Below are 19,080 nucleotides of genomic sequence, written 5' to 3' on the forward strand. Positions count from 1 at the left end.
CAAACAACTGGCAACTCCTACAAGGACGCCCTGGTCCCTTCAGCAGCAACTTCCCATCTGCACAGGACAAAGAATGCAAAAGCTGCCCTCTTCCTTTCGGCACATGCCTTCAGCAGCTTAGGCGCCACCTCTACCCTGCCCGAGCCCATCCATGCCTACTTCATATTCGACCACTTTCCGACTTGGGACGAGATGTGCCAATGCCAATGCTAAACTGAGCCTACTTTACACATATTCGGCACACAGCGTCACACGCACTGAAACTGAAATCCGCCCGCGCACACCCTTCGTCCATTCCTGGAAACAAGCAAGCAGCTGCGAGGAGAAGTTCACGAAGTCTGCCGCGTTTCCACTCGGGAGAAATTTTGTACGCGTCGTGATACAACAAGGAAAACAGAGGACTTGCCATGCTCTGGATATGCGTTTAGGATGCGAGCATGTGAGATGTGGCAAGACTGCCCAAAGAACACACGTCCCTGTTTTGCCAAGAAAGCCTTCGGGATTGCCTCTGCCGTTGCCGGCAGCAACCCCTCCTTGAGATCGCAAGCCACCCCATTGCCCCAGTCACAGTCCGTGCAGGGCGACAAGGCCCATGGCCAAAATTGTACCATCCGATCAACGCACCAGCAAATAAAGCGAGGCTTGACACAACGATAAACAACCCGCCACAAGAAGAGCTGCTGGCGTTCAGCAACGACTCCAACGAAATAGATGCACTTCTCGGCGCGTCGACAGAAACGGTTAAAGCCTTTCCCCCCATGGCGCGCGACCGGCTTTGCCCAAAGCCACCGTCCCGTCCCGACCCGTCATCACTCCGTCCCCATATAGTCCCCATATATGAGAACGCAACGCGGTACGGAATGCCAAACGCGTTAGTAGCCACAGCGAAGGGACGGGCTGAGAGAGCGAGGAGGGCGGCCGGACGCGGCAACAGCAGCGGGTGCCCCCGGCCGTGCTCATCCCGCATCGCAACACACTGTTCCGCAATGCGGCGCACTGTTGGGGCATTGCTGGCATAAGGATCGCCCCGCCTCCGCGGCACCCTTCAACGCAAAATAAAAAGAGCCTACCCTTCAATCATGGATAAGCTGAGCATAGAGGAGCTAGTCATCACGCCGAAAACATGACCTTTTCAACCATGGACAGGCAGACTGTAAAAGGAGGCTGCAGCACCGTAAGTCCTCCTCAGCTGGAAATAAGGGGTTGGCTGCACAACGGCTACCCTCCCGATTCCCGCACACAGAAGCGTCCGTATACGCAGCCAGTTTCGGCTGCTGATGGAATAAAAATCCACATCACCCATCCACCGGCATCCATTTTACATCCTTTTCAGCCGATAAGTAACGCAACACATTGCTACGCCCAGCCCAGCACATGGTCGCGTCCGAAACCCGCAGCATGCCAGTCGCGGAGGGGAGAAGTCCTCCGAGGACCCAAGGCGTACTAACCAACCGGTGCGGGCCCTGGCGACAGAGCCTGCGCAGGAAAGAGAGACAGATAGATGGAAAGACAAAGAAAGAGAAGCACAGAACAGAACAGGGGTGGAAAAAGTGACTCCCATCTACAGCAGCGATGATGCCCGGTCCGCTGCCTCGGCGCGAGACATTGACCAAGCATATCACAGGAAGGCTTCTGGCCTGCGCTGTTCCCCATCCACTCGATGTAGGTCAATGGTCCAGCATGTGCATGTGGGGATGTGTTTTTCAGTCAAGCGAGACACAGCAACATCAGCATGACGCCGATGAAGTTGATGATAAAAAACACAACTTTAATGGTCGCTGCGTATCCAGGATGATAGTGAACATCCAACAAGGTTTATTCGAAACGCTAGCAAGCAAGAGATGGAACCCCCTCCACCCCGCCGACCAGCTAAGCTGCCGAAAGTTGCCAACCTGCCGTGCCGCCATCTCTTTCACATTCCTTCAGAGCCCGCTCCAAGGACTCTTCACAGGCATAATTAACTGCTGCTTCCAAGTGCTCACAAGCTGCAGAAGCGCCTTTAAGCGCCGCAGCCCCTGCATCAACCTGCCAGCTGCCCTTGCACTGGCTTAATCTCACAAGCCATCACAACTGAACAGCACGCACACAAGCTGCCCGAAAAATCATCCTACGCTGCTACCCCACACCGAGAAGCTACAATTCTGACATCTTCACTTGAGCTCCGTCGCGCGGTATTCTTCTGCTCTCCGTGACACCAAGACGACGCGATAACACCATGCATGACACCATTTCCCCATCAGAGGAAACGGAAGGAACGAATGTACAGGTGCGCCTTGGATTGACCGAATCGCAAAAGCCTCTTCCAGCTACAGCTGATGCAGCCTCCGCCATCGCACCCTCCCATGTACAACCCCCTCCCCAGGAACACACAGCAACCTGAGGAGCCAGCCAGCGCTCGCGTACATTGAGACTCTGCGAACCGTTTCGAGCACAGCGAGACCCGCAGGCACACTACCGGCGCAGATCGATTGTGGCCGATTAAGTGGCCCAGTCACCGCCTGCAAACCAACTACACGACTTCAGTCGCTCCTCGGAACGATCCTCTCGCAAAGCGAGCGGCAAGTTGGACAATCGCCGGCAAACATTGCATACAAACAATCGAATCAGAGCTATGCGAGTGGCTTTGCAAAGGCCACACCAGAAATCACGTGACCTTGTCGCGTGCAACCTACCCCAGCAGCACCATCCTGCCACCACACGAGGCCTATAGTAGCCAACACCTTTTACGTTTAATAACTTTTTTCTCTAACGCGCCACCTAGGCGCCACCTGGGCGCCCCACAGCGTCACCTACAAAGGCAGAGGCGTACCCCGCACGCCCAACGCTAACCATAGGATCAAAAGAGCCACGATACGCTCCACTTATCACGGGAAAGCAAATCGATGGGACCACAGACCTTAAACAAACAACACCGCAGTCAGGAAGCAATGGAACATATCGCGGACCGCTGCACTCCGAGGGGAAACAATTCAAATAGGAATGCATACAGATTCCCCAACTCCCCCCCTTTCACAAGCCTCCTGACAGCCCAACACGTGCGTTCCCCCAATACCACCTCTACTACGGGCGCAGCGACCTAAATCGGTTGTACACAGCGCTGACCTAATTAGCGACTTCCTAGCCCTCACCCGTCCTCGTTCCCCCTTCCAAGGCTGTATACCCCTCGTCCTCCTGAGGAGCAAGCGCAGCTCTCTTAGCCCCTTCCCTACCTGGCCATGTGTCCCAGCCCCTCGTTCATGAAGACCTTCATTTTCTCATGCTCTATGTGCCTATGTATTAGCAGAAACACCATGTGCCGTATCAGGACATATCGGTACAAAAACTGCAGGGATTCTTCATCTTGCCCTACCTTCCAGAACCCTACTGAGCTTCTCACAGGATCCACGGCCTTTCCTTCCATCGGCCAATTCACAGCACACACCCACACTTCCATACTGACCCAGCCCGGCACTTGCAAGAAGTCCATCGATTAGCAAACCCGTACGATTTCCCGGAGATTCCTCTTAGCCTGCACCAACGACTGTGCCACGGGCCAGGCGGCCGAGTAGTAATTGCCACAGCAGCCTTTGCAATTAGCTCTTCCTGCCGCCGATGCCCTCCCACAACTGGACCCCATCCGGTCGGTCCCATGGCTCCTCCTTCCTCTCCTTCCTCTCCTTTCCTCCGCACCTTCCATCACACGCCCACCACATTGCCCGCAACCCGCACCAGCACCGTCGTGCCCTTGGCCACATCCCGCATCCACTGCGGCGCCTGGTTCCACCGATCAGCGGTCCACAGCTTCAACTTGGCAACATTGTACCGGAAGCTTTGTTTTTCAATCACGACGTACAGCATTGTATTCACCGACATTGGTTGAAGCACGCCGGACAACTGCACCACCAACTCCGCGTTCAAAAACACGACACGCCGCTGGATGGGCCCCTCGCTTTCCGTTACCACCAGCAGGTGCTTGGAATGCGAGGATCCCGGGTCCCAGTCCGCCACGTACTCCACACCGCCGTCACGCAGGCCCGTCTCCAGCCGCACCGGCAGCACCTGCACCTGGTTGTCCGGCGTGGTCAGCTTCAGATGCTCAATGTTGCAAATGTCGAGCTTGAGACCACGTGCGTGGGCCACCGTGATGCGTATCTGGTACTGCTTACGCAGCAGCAGCATGAAAATGGGCACGCCGGGCAGGCAGTCATCCGACATCATGGGCACCTCCTTGTAGGCAACCCGGCGAGAAATTCTGCACGAGTCCATGTGGTGTAGGCGCGGCGGTCCACCGGTTGAGGGACCCGCGGAAGAGTTTGAGGCGGCGGACACGACGCGATTGAGGCGAGGGCTGCCGCCGGGGCTCGATGGTGTGGCCTCACAGATGGTAATGCTTATGGCCATCTGAGCAGTGCGGATTTCCGCTGAGGTGATGCTGACGGTCTGGTGGACTTCTGAGATCCGGCTGAGCATGGAGTCCCACTTGGCAGCCTGCTGATCTGTATCGTCGCCGCTAGCGAAGAGCGCATTGCGATGGCAGGTGGCCGCGGACCAGCGCTGTGCTGGCGAGCGGACCACCAAGTTGGAGATCAACCGCCGGGCCTGTGAGCGCATGAAGAGAAAAGGGAGGATCTGGATGGCCAAAAAGAGGAACGGCGGGAACCTTAAGCTTGGAAATGGAGCAGCGGGTAGTTGTTGTGAAAGACTGAACAGCGGACAGTCGTCGCGTTATCCAACCTTAAAGGAAGGCCGACAAGGCAGGAAGGAGGAACGGAACATACGTCCTCTACACAGAATTAACGGCGGTTCCGTCCTCACCTGCGTGAGTTCGAAGCTAGCCAGAGCATTCTCGCCCTCGCTTGGCAACAGCCGGTGCCCAAACACCGCCTCGAGCACCTCTGGCAGCGATGGCGAGGGGCCATAGAACCGCGATCCGCCGCTAAGGACCTCGTATGCCACAATACCGAATGACCACATGTCCACTGCAGGCGTAACAGCTGCCGGGCTGCGCAGTCCCTCAAGCGCCGACTTGATCTGCTCGGGCGCAGAGTAGAGCGGTGTGCAGCAGGGCAGTGCTGCCTCGCCTACAATCGCTGCCTCTGCAAGATCGATGAGCTTAAAACGGTGCGGGCCCTCAAACCTGTGTGGAGGCATGGCAACAACGGCGATGCCATAGGTGGCAACGAAGCAAAATTAACAATGAGGGCTGGGTAATGGTGGCACACCAGCGCGATCCTCAGCGGGTAATCTCAGCGGAGCAAGTACCTCAGGGTGCAGTGGCCACGAAATAGCTGAAAACAAAGAAGGGTAGATCTGACGTCCAAAGCGGACCGTATGGGTGGCAACCAAAAGAGGGGCCAACCTAGTGCAATGTCGATTGGCAACCAGGAGTCATAGACGACCCACCACATGATGTTGGCGGGCTTAATATCACGGTGCACAATCCGGCGGCTATGTAAGTGCACCAGCGCAGCCAAAATTTGGTGTAGCGCAGCCTTCAGTGACAGCAGGTCCCGTGGCGCGCCGCCACCATCGCCACGCAGCCAGTCCGTCAATGTGCAGCGCCCAGCTTCCATCACCAGGGCCGCCGGTAGGCCCAGAGCCGACAGCTGCGGCCCGTCCAGAGGCTCATGAAGCGCCGGCACGTGCATGGACGACAGCGCCTGCAGCATATCCCTCTCCCGCTCGTATTGCAGCCGGTTGGCGTGGAATTTGATAGCCACGCGGGTCTTGCTATAAACGTTCTTGGCGAGTAGGACAACGCTGTGCCGGCCCAGAACGGGCGTCTCACGGATCTTGTACCTGGTGATACAATCGTCGACAATAACAAAAAAACAGAGTGCGATCTAAATCCTGACTGACCGCTTACATGGGAGGCTAAGGAGAGGCATAGGATTCGGGGTGGGTTCCTGCACGTGTTCCGTTGTGAATGACACATTACACGCCAATAAACGGGACCCAACCCATGCCCCATGCATTGGAAAAGGCAAGAGGCAGTATTGCAAGCACACGCGAAAGCATAACGTTGCTTACTTGCTGCAAAACACCGCGCCCGGCTCCAGCTTGCACAGAGCGTTGTACACCGCATTCAGTCCGTCGCGGCCGGCGCCGCCAAGCGGCATCTCCTCGCCTGTCGGTCTGCAGCCCCACTTCTCCGCCAGCTGCTCACCGTTGCCCCCCGAGGAGGTCCTGCCGCAATATCTCCGGATGCTATCCACGTCCAGGAACTGCGGCACTGCAGAGCCCCACGACGACGCAGACGATGACTTTACAAAGCTACTGTGCACACCCATCGCCGGGAGCGAACCAGTCGATTGGAGCTGTGATGTGAGGCCACCGCCAGCGCTGCCAGCTCCGTTGCCGGACGCGTCAGCTGGCGGGCTGCTGAGACTGCTGCTCAGCCTGTTGCTCACGCTGCCTGTCGGATGCAGCGGCGGTGACGTGGTAACGCCGCCGGAGCCGGCGGTGGCCAGCGGCGGCTGCAGAGCTGCGGAGCTGGCATGGCGACGTGGGGAGGTGCTATGTGGCGAGAGGCCACTCCCATGAGGCTGTCCAGGCGCCGGGCTCATTGGCTGCGACAGCCGCGTGGGGCTGCTGCTTCCGCTGCTGAGGCACGGCGGCGAGGCGGCACCACCGCTAATGGCAAAGGAGCTATGGCTCGGCGATGGTAAGTTATTACGTGTCTGCAGCGCCATAGGTTGCGGCGGTCGGACGAGCGAGCCGTAGGGCCCATCGAGGGGCTGCAAGTGCGGCGGTGGCGGCGGCGGCAGCGGGACTTGCGTGATGCTGCCACCGCTGCGGAGCTTAACGGGCGACGTCGTGACAACCGGCAATTGAAGAGGCTCCGGGAGCGCGACTGCCAACAGCGGCGGCGGCTGCAGAGACGACGCAGACGGCAGAGGTGGCAGCGTGGGCGGCGTGCCCGGCGCACTGCCAACGCCTGCCCCATTGCGGAAAGGGCTGCCGCCGCTGGAGTCGGCGCCGGCACAGGAAACACCACCACCGCCCGCTCCGACTCCGCCCGAGTAGCCCGCGTCACGGTTGGGGGATGAACCACCTCCACCTCCATCGGTACCCAGCCCGTCGCCGCCTGAGCTGCCGTTGCTGACCGCAAATGCGCTGGCTGCCGCCTCTGCAGCTGCCGCCATGGAAGTAGACGACGTCAACCGTGGCGGCGATTGCGGCAACGACACTCGGGAAGCCTGCCAGGACACTCCATCCACCGCTGCCGCTGCGATGTTGGGCGTTGGCATCATGGGCAGCGACACATCTGACGCAAGACACCCGCTTGAGCCAAGCCGCGGTGTCACATCTCCCTCGTGGTCTCCGCCACCACCCGGGCTGCCGGTCCTTGCCGAAGAATCTACGTCTCGGCGAGGTCCAAGCTGCTGCCCCGTCGCTGGCGCTGGCCCCGCCACTGCAACGGCGCCCGCAGCGCTGCAGCTGTTAGAGCTGGACAGCACCCTCAACGACGGGCTGGACAGAGTCACCACGGAGCTCGACGTTGAGGACGACTGCCTCTGCACGGGGCTCTGGGACATTGCTTTCGAGCCATACGCCCCCAGGCTGCCGGCTGACACGCGTTCGCCCTCGTTGTCATCATCCAGGTCAAGCGGAGCATGCGTTGCGAAGGTGCTCTCCGGAAAGACCACTGGACCCCGGCTGCAAATTGTGGCAAGCTGCGGCTGCGGCCGGCGGCCCGGCAGCGGCGTTGCCGCCGGTACCCCGATGCGGGGCGTGGTGACAGTTGTGGCGGCCTGATGTTTGCTGAACAAGGGGGGATAGGGGTTGTCGCCGCTGCTGTTACCGTTGCTGCTAAGTTCAGAAGGGCGGTTGCAAGTGAAAACTAGCGAGGCGGGATTGGCATCCGGAGGTACAGCAAAGACCGATGGATAGTGGCCATCTCCAGTTGCCGGTCCACCGACAGCCGTTCCACCGACAGCAGCAGTTGCAGGAGCAGCAGCAGCCAGAGGGGGAGCGACTTGAGAAGACCCGCTCGGCTTGCTGCGCTGCGTGAGCGCAATGCTGACGCCCGTCGGCAGCCCCTCACTCTTAATTCGCGCGAGGAGTCCGCGTTTGTTGGTTGGCGAGGAGGGCACACCGGGCTTCGTGGGGCTTGGAGTGCGGCTGCAGCTGCCATCGCGCTCCTGTGCATCACTTGTCGCAAGGACAGTGATATTGCCGCCTCCACCGCCGCCACGGCGCAGGGCGCTGCTCATTCGGCTGAATAAGGATGGCTGCTGTACGGGCGGCTGCGGTGGTACCTGGCTGCCATCATGATTGCCCGCCTCAGCTGCGGCAAGCGAAATATCCGAGCCGAGCTTGGCAACGGAAGCGATAGCGACCGCCGTCGTAGCTTTGTCTTCAATGTAATTAAACACGCTGCTGCCCGAAACACCCTGCTCATTGCCGTCCTCATCCTCCGTAGCCGGCGGAACGAAATCAACCGACTGGCAGTCTGCCACAGAGATTTTCGCTTTTGCAACGCTACGACCGCGGCGCTTGATGAGCTCAATATCGCTGCCGCTGCAGACACCGCCACCTCTCGCAAGGGACTCGGGAGGTGTGTGCGCCTGCGGCGCCGGCGCCTGCGGGGACGGCGTCTGCGGGGACGGCGTCTGCGCCGCAGCAGGGCTCCGTGGCGGCTTGGCAGGGGCGACTTTAGCCGGCTTGGGTGGCGCCGGTGCAACATTAGCGCCGGCGCCGCCAGTGGCAGCCATATACTTTGCCTGCTCGTGCATGGCCACGGCCTGGGCGGCATGCATACTCAGCAGGTCTTTCGAAGTCGGCAGAGGACTGGCGGGCATTCTGCTCTCATCCAACTGGAGGCACACCTGACGAGGTAACCAAAAAAAGGGTGCGCAGTAAGGCAACGAAGCGTTTTGTCGTGGGCCATCTCACGTCATACATCGGCCCTGAGTAATCCACACAACCTCTTCGTAAAGGTGCAGCACTGCCAAAAATCCTAACAACAAAACAAATTACACGAGCGAAGAAATCCCGACGATACCCTCAAGGATGGCGCGAGAGCGCAGAGCATGGTAGCAGAATTAGGTTTTACATCAAGTACTATATTTTCCCGAACATCGCAGCACTCACTACCCCTGGAGTAGCAATTGGTTGTGCGCTTTCATTTACCTAGCTGCAGGCTTCAAATCGTATACGTGCTTTTGGCTACTTGACAACTCGCGGTGACAGTAATCTTTCCCCTTGTGCACCAGTCGCAAAATCCACCTGTGTGTTCTTATTACTAAAACACCATCGCATACCTTGGATGGCTGCGATGATGACGGCAGGTCGCCCTGGAAACTGGATGGCCCCAGCGACAGACTGCTGCACCCACTCAAGCTGGTGGCGCTGCCGTCCGGGATGTTCGACTCGCTGCCGCGCTCCACATCGGCAAACGTCATGCCCGCGCTGAAGCTGGCTGCGCCGCAGCTGCTGGGGCTGCGCTCCTTTTCGTTCCCCTGCTGCAGGTTTGGGAAGGAGAAGTTGCTCAGGGAGCGGTCGTCTTGGTCGTTGCAGCCGGCGTCGCCCTGATCCTCCTCATCGCCGTTTTCACTGCGAGGCTCGCGTCTGCTGCGGCGGCAGAAAACGTATACAGTGACACCGCAGCCGCACAACAGTGCCAGTACTACTGCACTGCAACCCACGAGCACGCCAATGCCAGCCGATGTCAGAAAACTTTTAGCACCGTTGCTGTGGACTGGCGGTGACGGTTGGTCGAGCGCAGGAGAGGGAGGGAAAGGTGCTGTTATAAGCTGAGGAGGTTCGGTACTTTTAGGGCCCAGGCCCCGGCCATTATCGTCGATGGGGCGCGGTGAAGGCGGCGGATGCGGATGCCGGGAAGGGGGTAAAGAGGCTGGAGGCGGCGGGGTGAAGTCGCCCTCCTCCGTTTCTGAAGGCGGGCTCTCCAGGAGAACACGCGGGGATGGGAGGGGTGGTGGTGGACGAGGAGACCCGAAACGCGGTGGCGCCGGCCTTGGTGGCGGGGCGCGAGGCGTTGGGGACGGTGGCGGCGTAGGAGGTGAAGGCAGCGGCAACCTTGGACTAGGCAGCAGTGGCGACGGCGGCAATTTTGGCGCAGGGTTGGGAGGTGTTGGTGGGAGGCCTGGCAGTTTTGGCGGCCATCCTGGCTCTGTACCACCACGGTTTACTGGTGGTGGCGGATAAGCTACCGGGAGATCCGCCGGTAACTCATTGTCTCGTGAAGCTTGCGGAATCGGTGGCAACGGTGGTGGCGGAGGTGGTGAGCGCAGTGGGGTGCCGGCGGGGCCGCACGCCAGCGGGTCCCATTTCACAAACCCCCCGGGCTCTCCTCCGTCCAGGACGAACAGCGTGGGACCGGTAGATCCGCACAGCCTAGTTATTGCATAGGCGTTGAAGTAAGGCTGGACCACCAAGGCACGCTGCCTGCTGACGTCGCCCGCAGGGCACTCACCACTAGCGAGGTCCGGCAAGCACATTCCGTTTAGAATGGCGAACGGATCGTTCGAGAACTGGGAGCAAGCCGGGTTGCACACGTTTCTCAGCTTGATGACCACGGACAGGCAGGAGAAGACTCCCGAGTAGGCGGCTACCCCGTCGCTGTACTGGTACCTATACTCCATGCGCGTTGTGTTCCACACGAAGACGCCAACTGCGTTCCCCTCGTCCACCAAGGGATCGATGGGCATCGTTGCACCCGGCCGCATAACGAACGGGCACGCGAGCTTGAAGGTGACGATCAGGTGGTCCGCGGTGTCCTGGAACAAAGTCACACTTCCCCCTACGACACTCTTATTGCTTTGCGCCACCATACGATACGTGTAGGACTGACCACATAAGCCCTGGGTGTAATTGAGGCAAAACTTCCGCTCGTCGTAGAAGTTATCCTGGGTTGCCTGTGAAGATGGAAACATATGCAGGGGTATGTAGGTTGAGTGGCATAGGTTGAGTTCCGGAAACACACTAGGGGCCTCGGGAAGCACACCAGGGCCTCGGTCCGTCGCAGCGCGCAGCGCCACGACCAAAGAGGCCTCCCCAACATATAAAAAAGTCCCAGGTATAGAGAAGGCGGTACGTGAACACGACTGCAAGACCTGTGCATCGCCTTAAACTAGCCCAACAGCCTGTTTACTCAAGACAGCGGATGCAAACGTTATTAGGGTTCTTGACGAATATCAGTTACCTTGCATCCTTCAGGAGGAGGTGCTCTCGTGGCGCAAAAAGGGCAAGAACCACTAGCCACGGATGCGCAATATTCGTCCTTTCCTCCAAGCGTCGGAGTGGAGAAAGCGAGCACAAAGAATACCACACCGAAAATAGCAAGAATTTTGTTCTTGGCAAATATTGCTGCGCCTGGCCATGGAGCGCTGGCAAGCCGGGCGTGCGACAACTGTTTGTACTTGTTGTGAGGACTTAGCATCTCGACCCAAAAGCTCCGGACAAAGCCACCATGAGAGCTTGCTGAGACATAAGACTGGTTGGCGCCTTCATGAAGGCGCTTTTCCGAGTCTGCACCTGCCCTTCGGCGCCCCGCGCAGGGCGTAGAGGCAAGGTGGTATGCCGGCCGCGGCATCGGCCCCTCAGTTGCGCCTCATTCTGCAAAAAGAAACGACATGACTATAAGCCCCGACTAATCTGGCTGTATACGAGACCAAACCGATGCATCTGCAAAGCGCCCGTGCCCGCACGAGCGAAAAGAAAGAGCACCTTAAAGACGCACAAAACATTTGGCAGTAAGCCTAGGAAAAGGAAAGCATTGATGTACTAGGCGCAATCCTTAGCAAGGCGTCATTGTAAGCACGCTGGCACTCACCAAAGGGGCCCAAGCTTCACCTGCGCCTCAAGGTAAGATTTTCCTAGCAGCTTTATGAATCCGCAGTCGGCCAAGGCGCTGTCCAGAGCTTCAAAGGCCCAAGCCCTCAGATGGCTTGCAGCTTTCGACGCCCCTCTCCGCTAGGCGCAGACAGCAACCTTAATATCTAATCTAGTTCCGTGTTTGACGTATGCCGGATGCGCCACACGGAGTTGCGCGTAGGACAAGTGCTTGAAGTTACTCAAACAACTAGGAGGGCGGCTACCGGGTCGACATCTGTCGCATGCAATGGACAACCAAACACGACACTGTATATGCAGCACACTAACTTGTTGATGGTACCCTGGCAACCTGGATGGGTCACTAACGTTGCCGTATTAATAGCACAAGCATACCATGCCATGTGATCATGTGCTTTCTTGATGGGATTTTCCTGTTATAATTGAGAATTACACACTGCATTACAGATGCATACAGAAGTTACAGGATAGGTATGAGAAGTAAATGCCAGCCTGAGTGAACCAGCTGCTTCTACGACAGCGGTGGGCGCGTCTTGGAGCATTTCATTATCGGTACAGCATAAAATGTTGCCGGAAAGTAGACCTTCCTGGAGCTTGGTTGGTCTCTGTTGGGGATACAACCTGCCTTTCCCGTCTGCGCGCGTCTGGCGAAGCCAAGAAATAACTGCGGGTAAAAATAAGCAGGAAGGAATTGAAAACAAGATTAATTACATGTCCGAAACGGGCCGCGAGCGATTTTTCAAAGCTCAAAGTCCCTGGGCCTACACAGCCAAGCTGAATAGGGAGTGCGTCTCCATGAACAGGCTCCTTCTACTAAGCCCAGTACATTTAGCTCCTCCTGAAAGGACTGGCTAAGCAGCAACAACAGGTTTGCGTTCAGCCAAAAGTATCTGACTTTTTCCACTCAGCCCCAAGGTTGCCGATGCTTATGTTGGTTGCGTTCTTAGCTGCTGAATATGATTGAGGACAACGCATAACCTTGTGTGACTTGTAGTTCAGTAACGGCATGGTGGTTACCCTCAACTTATATGATGAGCCATGATTTGCGCAACATGTTTGCACTTGCCTAAATGTTCAGACATGAAGCTCATGAAGCGTTTAGTTTTGCGCTCCAAAAGCACACGATAAGTCATGGGAGCCGTGGCCCTTTTTTGCAACATGCGCAACCCGAACTGAGGTGACAACCTAAAGCGGCGGACATAGCCACCCTTCTGCACTCCTCCGTAATCAAAACAAAGGTTAACGCCCATCAAGTATTTTGTTGAATCAGGGGAACCTACTGGGGTTGGAGGCTACTTAATAATAATAAAGGGGGGCCCACCACACGTACTGGTCATCTACCAAATGGAGTAAAAACATCAGCAAGTTACAGTCACTCTGGTTAAGTAAAGAGGTTTCGACACACATGTCCTTTCCGGGCGCCGGCCGCAGTCATACCAGGGCTCGCAGGGCATAGCACGTCGGATAGCGGGATGAAATGGAAAGGTTGTCAGCAAGTCCAATCCTTGTACAGGTGAACGGGACTAACGAGATTAAAGAACCCATGCGCCAGTCAGGTCCGCTCAGCATCAAATTACACATGCCTGCAGGCATTCATTAGCTGGAACACCTGGATTAATGCCTCGGGAGCAAACATGGCTTGGGTGCATCGATGGAGACTAGTGTGTCGAGAGCCGGATCATCATTAAATGCGGCGATAAGGAGTGAACACAAGAGTGAACAGAACGCTCTACTTGCCATTATGCATGCGCCGCCTGTGCAGGACGAAGAACATTAGCAGGTAAAATGAAGATGGTTGACCCAACACATCGCACCCTGCCTCAATATGGCTAGAGACAGAAATTAGCGAACTGCATACCCACGCCATCCTCAATCTTTTACGCGACAGGCGTGCGGACCTTGGAAATTCAGAGCAGTCGGCAACATCACCGGAACATATTAAATATCACCGCAGAGTGGCAGTTCTCTCGATCCTTTACTCATAAATCCAACGCGTCCAACGGACGAACCGCCAACCGACAGATAGAAGGCCAGACGACCTGCTCCCTTCCGTTCCAATTACGCGACATACACTGAAACTGAGGACTATAACGCCCGGATTGACCCGCATGTCAATTCACAACAGAGCGCGTCAAGAGTAAAAAACGTATGATGACGATTCATGCCATTAATAATACCCTTTTTCCTTTCTGTGCTTGATTCCATAAGGTTATTACTTTATAGGCGGGGATTAGCCTAGCCAGCACGCGAATATGGAACCAATTAGTTTCCCAACAAACAAAACTACCAATAACGGCAGGAAGGCGAGGGCAGAGGTTAAATGTGTAGATGCCGAGGAACGAAGAAGGCAGGCCGCCCTACCATTTCAATCCATGCTGCCCCGTTTGCTCACAATCCTCTCTGCATAACAGCCATGCCTGTATCAGGTAAACCAAAATCACCTAGTTATTTAATTTAAACAATTTGCTAGCATGGCGCCAAAAGGCAGCAGTAGCCAATACAACACTGATTGAATGGGACGCCATTCCAAGCCAGATAGTGTGGATTCATCATGGGCGGTTGCACAGCCCCCTTCATCACCTTCGCCGCATCCTGAAAGCAGGATCACAGGAGCCATGCCCCGGCAACTGCCGCAAGATATCCAGTAGGGGAGGACGTCAGCGTGCTGCTGCCGATAACCCCCCTCTTATCGGCGTTGAACATTGCAACGCTAGAGAGAGCACAATCCGATTTCAGTCCGTTGCCCACAAATCAAAGCTAATACCATCCTCCCAACCACTACACAAGACTCCCCGCCACACTCGCGATACGTGCGTGCGGCGCCAAAATCGCGAAACAGGCAAATCCGCAAACAAGCACCAAACAAGCAAATCCGCCGTCTATCGATTCTTGTCACCGACAAAACAGCGACAAGATCACACAGCAACTGCACCCTGCAACCTTCAGTTTTCTGGCATGCAAAGCATGCCATTTGGTTGATGGCTGTTCGATAAGAATTGCATGACGCTGGTTAACACACCATATAACCTCAGTATCGAGACACCACCTCACTTCGCCGCCGCCTTCTCCTCGGCCGCCTTCTCCGCCGCCCGCTTGTTCCAATAGTCTTGGCCAAGGCGCCACATAACACTGAACATGATGCCCTGCGGATGGGAAGGTTCAAGAAAACTCAATCATCATGGCCATCATTATATACTTTAATAGACCAACTTAAAATAAGCAACATGATCGAGGCACAACGCGCTTGGTCAGCATTTTTAGTCCGGATCCACGCGGAGCCTTACAGGAACTGGAGCTGGGGAATGTCGGTATTCCTTCTCAAGCTGCTGCTGCAGAGGATAAGCAGTAACCAAGCCTCGTGGACACTAAACCATACGACGAACAGTGCAGGCGGGCGGACATGAAATCGGTACAGAAGATTGAGAAAAGTAGATAAGAGGATGCCTCATTTCTTTTGGGCGGGGCCCCAGCGCGAAGCGCCCAAGGGGGCCCCCGCCCTGTAGGATTGTCCATGTCCGTGTGGCCGTGTGTGAGTAACGGACCGAACATAATATCTCGCCAGGCTGAAACGCGTTATTGGTAATATATTGCATTCTCTATTGCAAGGTATCTCGCCTGTAGCCGACAAAAATCGTATGAGCACAAACTACTTTGGCTGCCACCATTCACCGAGGTCAAAGTCTCGTCGACGCCTCTCGGGCTAAATTTAATCTGAAAAGGTGCCGCGTATTGAATTTTGAGATGACGGTGCATGATAACTTGAACACCCAGCTTGTCTTACAATTTGCCCGCACGGGCATTCCGACTTGCCACCAGCAGGCCGACAAATTTGCTTTCATTTCTCTATGAAAGACGCAAGCTGCTCGTTTCTACAATTACTTTGGCCAGTGCTCGAGGCCTCCGAAGAGTTGCAGTGTGCCGCGCAGCTGTGGGGTGGATTGCTGAAGCCGCTGGCGCTTCGGGGATAAACATCATACACAGCACCGGAACGTGCTGCGGGCTTTGGTGTGTCGAGCTAGGCTTTGAGGGGGGCGCCAAGGGCGCGTGAGCAGGCGCCCGAATGGGCAGGTCAATGCCTGAAGGGGCGCCGTAGGCAGTGTGTACGGTGCTGTACGGCGTTGTTTTCCGTGTGTGTTATGGCTGCGGCACCAGACCGCAAAGCCAACAGGCTGATGGCTGGCAAAGCTGCGATTGCGTCTGCTGAGCGTTGAGCATCCGGTCTGGACCGCGGACTTGGCGGCCGAGCCCCTGCTGTGTGCCGGTAACGGCACCTTAGACTCATACGTCTACGCCCAAGCAAGGGGCTGTCGATGGCAGGTCGCCGACCTCCCGACTACGTGCAATGACTCTTAGCCGTGTCTGCTAGGTTCCAGAGAGACACCGTCTCTTCAACAGGTTATGAGCCCCGGCTTCCCGCCTCCCGCGCTCTGACAAGCATGCAGGGGGCGCCGCCCTTTTTCCGGCTTCGAGGAAGCCGACACCCGACTTGTTGCCGATGTGCCACACATCTGCATTGTCGTACGCACCTGGATGCCGTTGGTGATGATCTTGGTTCCCAGGCCGCGCAGGAAGAGCCCGCTGGGGCCATCCTTCTTAAGAATCTCCTGCAGTTGGAGGCAATAACAGAAAGGAAAAGACGTTGCCCAACTAAAAGTTAATTCCCAATTAGAGTAAGGCTCCTCAAACTTAAACTTCTAGGGTGCCGCAAAACCCACTACTCAATCCAGATAAACAACAGGTATCCATCTTGGCAATCACGTTCTAAGTTCCTAACCCCCGTACATTCCGCTCTTTCGTTCCATATTTTTGTTTGTTCCCACCACTCTCCAACAATCCATACATGCACAAAACCCACCTTGATCACCTCCCCGTAAGTCATGGGCACGGTGGCCGTCTGCTTCGTTGTCTTGACCACACGGATCGAGTTCGAGCAGCAGTCGCTAACAAACGATGAACAGAAGCCAATGAAAGCTGAGCGCAGAAGCTTCTTTGGCAAATCTTCGTCGTACTTGGGCAGCATCGAGTTCAGCGTGTTGTACGTGGCGAACCAAGGGTAGTGGCCCACAAAGGTCGCGGCCGAGGCGGCCAGGGCGCCATGGAACAACACAGTGGGCCCACCGATCTGCACCTTGTGGACCAGAGCCTTGAAGCCGCTTTTGCCCTCAACCTGGACAGGAAGCAGGCAAACAGCTTCTTCGATGTGGGTTTTCAACTGAGAGAACAGCATTGTCGGTGGCGTGGTCGTAGAGAGAAGTCAGTACCGGTACGGCGCATTATAGTGACCCCTCGCCCCCTCGTCCCGGATCACACGATGACGCAATCCCCACGTCCGAATGCTCTCCAGCTTCTCCTGTCTATGCACAGCAACAACGAACCTGCAAGATGGTCTTGCAGGCATCCACGGGCATTAGGACAATGCGGAAGGCACCAGCAGCTAGCGAAGCCGCCAGGGTCTTAAACGCCACCGGCATGTCAACATCCTCCAACAGGGCTAGCATGCCTGTGTTGGCTGCTGTGTCGCCGAAGCGAGACAGCGGACCCTGCGAGTCGCGGAAAAGTGGACGTCAGCGGGGTTAAATAAGTACATGAACTTCTGAAAGCATGCCTAAATGACATTCCATGAAGATACCCGAGTTTCCCGGGCACAAACGGCCCAGAAATTGCCATGCGAGTTGTTTGGGCAAGTGTGACACAAGGCTTGTGTCAATTGAGAGGCGAATGACTACTGCTTCTATCGCCCGTGTTATGGGGTGAAACAGTTGAACAGGGCAATGAACAAGTGGTTCCGTAAAGCAACATAAAATCTCTGCACGTTTAGCGTAAGTTAAGCATGGCCAAAAGCATACATGCACCAAGCCAATAATGCACCTGGATCAGGGCAGGCAACAAGCCCTGGTAAAAGCGCGGGATGCCGCCCTGCGCGTACAGAGTCTTCAGAGCCTCCATTGTCGTCGTTCCGTAACGGTACTGGTAATTGATTGTGGTACGCAGCCACATCAGCGATAGGACCTGGATGGCCATAGCAACCATGCCAGGGACACCACCCGACAGGGCCTTCTTCCCGGCAAGAGAGATGACCTCTCCGATACTCTTCTTATTCTGTTTCCCGGCCACCGTGCCGGTCTCCTGCTTTGGTGCTGGTTGCGCAAGGGTCACAGCCGCAAGACTGAGACTTGCGAACGGAGCCGCTGCCAAGCGGGAGCGCGCGATGGCTCGGCGGGACGCCAGCTTCCGACCCGCAACGGCTGAGCCACGAGTGGTGAAGGAGCAAGGAGCAGTAACAAGTGGTTTGCTCATACAAACCACTGTCGGTGCATTGCACTTTAGTGCCTTGCCCAGGCAAAACTGCTCGTTTCCATTGTCCGTGGAAAACGCGAACTGCGGCTGGAACAGCGTCACAGCGTGAGTAGAGCTCATGGAAGCCATATTTTATTCAGCTTTAATTTGTTAATTTGCTTAATAGAGGTTTCGAGGATGGTATTGCTTAAAACTCGCACATATTGCAATGAACCGTACGATAAAGTCGGCGACCCCAAGAAAGGGGTCCATGCGGTCGCACAATGAGACGCTGCACAACGCGGATGATTATTGCATCAAGCAACGTGCTGGTCGGTGTGTCGATCGTCGAACATAAATGCTTCCTCTCGGGCTCCGGGACACCGACGATTACCGCGCTTCCGAAGGGATAATACACTAGACGCACAGTGGTCAGGTACTCATATGTGCTGGGGCACACAAAGCTTTGGATAATAAGCATATTGCCAAAGTTGGGCTGACCAATTATGTGGCAACTGTAAACGGAGTTGACCAGAACTCTAACGGCAGATCCCGGTTACATATTATTGTTACATACCACAAAACATTCAGCCAGCAATGAGCTGTCCACTTGTCATTATGACCATCCTGCACAAATATCCATAAGACGAGCGCTCCTGCGCTGGCACCGGCGGAGAGTGCATTATCGCCACTATATCGAAACAATTGAACAAGTACTAACGAAAGCAAGAGATATGTAGGAGCTGAGCATAGCCCGCATTACTAGGCTAGTTATGAGCGCGGACCAAGGAAGTTCAAATGCTCAATGGCACCCAGCACGCAACCGACGCAGCCACGTTTAACCGCATCGTCAACGTTAATACAAGATGGCTTGCTTGATGATCAAATCACCAACTGCTGATTGGGGGATATATATAACGTGAACATCAGCATATACAAACCCACAAAGCACAGCCGCCTTCCCCAACACCAACCAGCTACACGACAGCCAAGGTGGTAAAGTGATAA

The 19,080-nt window shown here is 56.0% G+C and overlaps 2 protein-coding genes across 2 annotated transcripts; one reads left to right on the top strand and one right to left on the bottom strand.

Annotated features, from left to right (window-relative positions):
• Nucleotides 1-1,062: 1,062 nt before the first annotated feature.
• On the top strand, nucleotides 1,063-2,652 carry VOLCADRAFT_107929 (uncharacterized protein; the record flags this gene model as incomplete). Its single annotated transcript, XM_002957979.1, has 3 exons — nucleotides 1,063-1,454; nucleotides 2,241-2,266; nucleotides 2,363-2,652. The coding sequence occupies exons 1-3, from the start codon at nucleotides 1,375-1,377 to the stop codon at nucleotides 2,650-2,652; spliced, it is 396 nt and encodes a 131-aa protein (XP_002958025.1). The 5' UTR covers nucleotides 1,063-1,374.
• Nucleotides 2,653-13,147: 10,495 nt separating this feature from the next.
• On the bottom strand, nucleotides 13,148-18,257 carry mitc1 (mitochondrial substrate carrier). Its single transcript, XM_002958003.1, has 5 exons — nucleotides 17,665-18,257; nucleotides 17,172-17,336; nucleotides 16,652-16,963; nucleotides 16,323-16,400; nucleotides 13,148-14,939 (listed from the first exon to the last, which is right to left on the bottom strand). The coding sequence occupies exons 1-5, from the start codon at nucleotides 18,220-18,222 to the stop codon at nucleotides 14,844-14,846; spliced, it is 1,209 nt and encodes a 402-aa protein (XP_002958049.1). The 5' UTR covers nucleotides 18,223-18,257; the 3' UTR covers nucleotides 13,148-14,843.
• Nucleotides 18,258-19,080: the final 823 nt, after the last annotated feature.

This window comes from Volvox carteri (assembly GCF_000143455.1).
Source record: "Volvox carteri f. nagariensis unplaced genomic scaffold VOLCAscaffold_84, whole genome shotgun sequence".
NCBI classification, from domain to species: Eukaryota; Viridiplantae; Chlorophyta; class Chlorophyceae; order Chlamydomonadales; family Volvocaceae; genus Volvox; species Volvox carteri.